Consider the following 4,252-nt stretch of genomic DNA (forward strand, 5'->3'; position numbering starts at 1 on the left):
CACTGCAGCAGAATCCGAGTCAAACTACAAGTCCAAATGTGTTGCATCACCTCCACTTGGGTCCATGGGCCTTGTACGACCTAGGGTTGGTTTTAGGATGCCTTGGGACTCCTTGGCCGCCACGTCTTGCTTCTATATAAGTAGATCCATCTACTAGCTTTTTCCTGGGGATTTCTTTAGTTAAAAGTTAGCCATTGTAATTTCTTTTACTTTGTTTGTGTCCAACGACCAGACCAAGACCGCTTTCGGATCCCCATCTTTATCAATACTTCATATATATTCGCAATATTCAGATTGTATTATCATATTCTTACTTGTTCTTCGATTGCATGTAGGAATAGACCTTCGTGGTCAGGCTGATCGTGTTCAGGCATAGTCGGTAACCTCATGAGATTGGTTTAGCGATTGCTAAGGCGCAACGTCGTGCATGTTTGTAGTCGGATCGTCAAAGTCGACTCCACCAAATCAATAGCTATCATCTCATCGAAAGATCGGGACACCCTCACCTCTATCATCTACTCATCCACCTCAGTGAGCCTCCACCGGTGGCCACTCCTCCTGCGCCCAAGTGGCGGAGCCAGAAAAATTCTATTAGGGGGGCCAAGTGCTCTTAATACAGATTAGGGAGGGCCAAAGCATCAATTTAGCAGCAAAACATCACTAATTTCGCACTGTTCATCAGAAAATATGCAGCAAATAGATGATGTCAGGGGGGCAGGGCCCCTGCTGGTCCCCCTGTCTCCGTTACTGCCCATGACGACGATGCGGCCAAATTTGGTGTTGACCATCATTACAAGTCCACATGGGATGGCTCATGAAGCGAAGAGGAGAAGTGGCAATATGGATGGGTCGTTAGAGGCGTGCGAGGGTTTGTTTCACCCGCTGCAACACACAATTTTTTTAGTTTATTATTATGTAAAAAACAACTTTTTTAAAGGAAAAAAACCAACTGTTCAAGTACCATGGAACATTTTATCCACCTGATTTTAAAGGAAAAAAAAATCAACTGTTGGTTACACATGTGCTCTTACCCGTTACAGCGTTTATTACTACCACATCGCCGTAACGAGCTTCTCTCGTTTCTTCCTTCCCCTACGCCTACACCACCACTCCTTTGTCCTTACCGGAGAGAGGTCAGCGCTCCTCGCGGCCGCCGCCGAAACCATCCCGGGCGGAGGCGGCCGGCGAAGAGTCACTCCCCCCCTTCGTCGTGAGTAGAAGTGAGTAGTCACCTCCTGCTACTCCCCGCGCTCTCTGCGGTGTCGGAGGTTGACCGCGATCTCAGATCCACCGAATCCGATTCCCCGGCACGATCGAGCCTAGTCGGGAGCCCCTAAACCCTCAATCGTCGGCGGCGCCGCCGAACCACCTAGCCTCCGACTCCCCCCTTTACTGGGTGAGCTCCCCTTTTGCTGTGATCCCACGGGACCCGAGGTGCAACCCGCCCCCTTGTTGGATCGGAGCGTCGACGATGATCGTCGGGAGGAAGAATGCCGGCAAGGCCTCCCCCTTCTTGCTCATCCTCATCTCGGTCGGCTGCTTCTTCGCGACCTACAACTTCCTGACAATGGTGGGCCACAGCCGAAGCGGAGACGGGTCACGCAAATTGCTCGGCGGCGGCGATCAGGGCGGTGCCGCCTCCTTCGGGTCTGGTTCGGACCCGTCGAAGAGGTTCCACGTCGCCCTTACGGCGACGGATGCGCTGTACAGCCAGTGGCAGTCGCGGATAATGTACTACTGGTACAAGCAGATGAGAGTCAGGCCTGGCTCGGATATGGGCGGCTTCACGCGGATCCTTCACTCTGGAAAGCCGGATGGTTTGATGGATGAGATACCCACCTTAGTGGTTGACCCCCTCCCTGAAGGCGCCGATCGGGTGAGGTTTTGGATGTTCCATTTCATACCATTTGTGGAGTTGAAATGAACTCTTGCTAATTTCATGTTTTGCTCAGGGTTACATTGTCCTCAATAGACCCTGGGCATTTGTCCAATGGTTGCAGAAGGCGAAAATCAAGGAGGAGTAAGCATATTTCCTTTTGTCCTTTGTTTGTCTTTACTCAATTATTTAGGTTCATTGGTTTCCTAATAAAACGATTTGCAGTTATATACTTATGGCTGAGCCAGATCATATCTTTGTGAAGCCTTTGCCAAACTTAGCTCACGGTGAAGAACCTGCAGCATTTCCGTTTTTCTACATCAAACCAACTGACAATGAGAAGATACTAAGGAAGTTCTTTCCAGAAGAAAAAGGTCCTGTCTCAAATATCGATCCTATTGGCAACTCCCCTGTGATTATCCAGAAGGTACAACTCTTCTCTTGTGAGAAGATTAGTACTCCCTCTGTTCACTTTTATAGGACGTTTAGACAATTCAGATAGTGTCCAAAACAGTTCAATGTCAGCTGTCTAAAACGTCTTATAAAAAAGAACAGAGGGAGTAGAATACTTAGCTGTCCTAAGCTTTATACTTCTGTTACCATGACTGGTTCAGCTATACTAGATGCCAAGATGGCATAATGTGCCAAAACTTTGTTCTTTTAGTAAGTACTATTTCAGTACACTCACCTGGCATGACAATTTTATCCTATTTTGGATGTCCTCAAAATATCTAAGGCCCAGCTTGAGAAGATTGCTCCAACCTGGATGAATGTTTCGCTAAAAATGAAAGAGGATGTGGAGACAGACAAAGCTTTTGGATGGGTCTTGGAAATGTCAGTACAGTTCTATATACTTTTACCTATTGACTGAACATGCGCAAGACTTATTTGGAGCTCCTTTCTATCATATTTATAGGTATGCATATGCTGTTGCAAGTGCATTGCATGGTGTGCACCACAGCCTCCAAAAAGATTTCATGATTCAGGTGCATAGTAATTCTGCCACTTGATAGATTATTCCGTAGTTTGTTTGTGGCAGCTCATATCATCAAATATGTGATTAATTCTCATTGCAGCCTCCATGGGACGCGAAATCAGACAACACATTCATCATCCATTATACTTACGGATGTGACTATTCACTAAAGGTGACTGCTGTTTAACCTTAAACATCTGTCAACATCTTGAAGATGCCCGCCATTGTTCTGTAAAATCTACTACTTTTTTAACTAAATATAAGACGTTTTTGCAGTTCAAAAACGTCTTATATTTAGTTACAGAGGTAGTATTTCTCTATTACTGCAACAAACTTGTAACTTTATAAGCTTCTCATGATAGCTTGTTTGTGATTATCTTGTAAAAATGTAGGGTGAGCTGACTTATGGTAAGATCGGGGAATGGCGTTTTGATAAGAGATCTTATCTTCGCTCACCACCACCAAGAAATCTTTCATTACCCCCTCCAGGAGTTCCTGAAAGTGTGGTATGCACATACTGTTTTGCATTTTTTTTCAGCACAACGAAATGCCATTTCCTTCTAAAACTGTTGACTTCACGTCTCTGAAATTTCTGAATTGCCTTGCGTCAAAGTGTAAAATATTATCTTTCTGGCATTCGCAATAGTGTATCCATGTTTAGCCTACTTCTTTATCTCCTGTAAATTGAACTTGTCGTGGGTAAGTGGGTTCTATGTTAATAGACATAGCAAAAACAACCGAATAAGAAGGAATCTTATTGACTCTTCCTGCTGTGAATATTGATTTTGGTCGCGTGATCTTGATCCTTGTATATAACTGATTGTATATATTTTGTAATGGGTGTGGGGCTGGTGATAGTGAGTCATGGCGAGGCGATTACTGTAGTATACCTTTAAAAAAGGGGAAATTGTAGGGGAGGCACCGACAGTAATAAAGCTAATAAGAATAATATATACAAGAGAGGATATGTACAAGGCTGGAAGGGGGTGAGGGGAGGGGGCTATTCAGAAGAACACACATAGACAGGCTTGGCACAGAATTAGCCTTTAGATGGCCCAGCCAAGACCTGAGAGAGGTGGCAAGCTCCTCCCTCGTTCTGTGAGAAAGATGGCAAAGATCCCTCTTGAAATTAAACAACCAAGAGCCCCTACTATGAGTAATGTTGTCAAAGTCTTTTTGCGATTCTTTGCTTCCAAATATTCTATGCCGCAACTGTCAGGACTTCAAAGAAGAAAGGCTTGTTGATCTTGTACTTCACCTGGGAGACCTTTTCCTACAAGGATGGCAGGGAAGATCAAAGTGAATATCAAGAGTATGCCAACAGTTAGAGCTGAAGCTAGAGCCAGAAGAGGTACTCGTGTGTTTCCAGAGCATCAGATCGGCAGAGAGCACAACTGGAG

The 4,252-nt window shown here is 45.2% G+C and overlaps 1 protein-coding gene across 1 annotated transcript in view; it reads left to right on the forward strand.

Moving 5' to 3' along the window:
- The first annotated feature begins 1,081 nt into the window (after window positions 1-1,081).
- The window catches only part of LOC119341520 (hydroxyproline O-arabinosyltransferase RDN2-like), a 6,139-nt gene continuing 2,968 nt past the window's right edge, over window positions 1,082-4,252 (forward strand). The window contains exons 1-7 of the mRNA XM_037613398.1: window positions 1,082-1,876; window positions 1,953-2,020; window positions 2,102-2,303; window positions 2,613-2,710; window positions 2,793-2,862; window positions 2,953-3,024; window positions 3,245-3,358. Of these exons, the coding sequence (XP_037469295.1) occupies window positions 1,472-1,876; window positions 1,953-2,020; window positions 2,102-2,303; window positions 2,613-2,710; window positions 2,793-2,862; window positions 2,953-3,024; window positions 3,245-3,358 (1,029 nt within the window). The 5' untranslated portion in view covers window positions 1,082-1,471. The remainder of the gene's footprint in view (window positions 1,877-1,952; window positions 2,021-2,101; window positions 2,304-2,612; window positions 2,711-2,792; window positions 2,863-2,952; window positions 3,025-3,244; window positions 3,359-4,252) is intronic.

This window comes from Triticum dicoccoides, chromosome 1B (genome assembly GCF_002162155.2).
Source record: "Triticum dicoccoides isolate Atlit2015 ecotype Zavitan chromosome 1B, WEW_v2.0, whole genome shotgun sequence".
NCBI classification, from domain to species: domain Eukaryota; kingdom Viridiplantae; phylum Streptophyta; class Magnoliopsida; order Poales; family Poaceae; genus Triticum; species Triticum dicoccoides.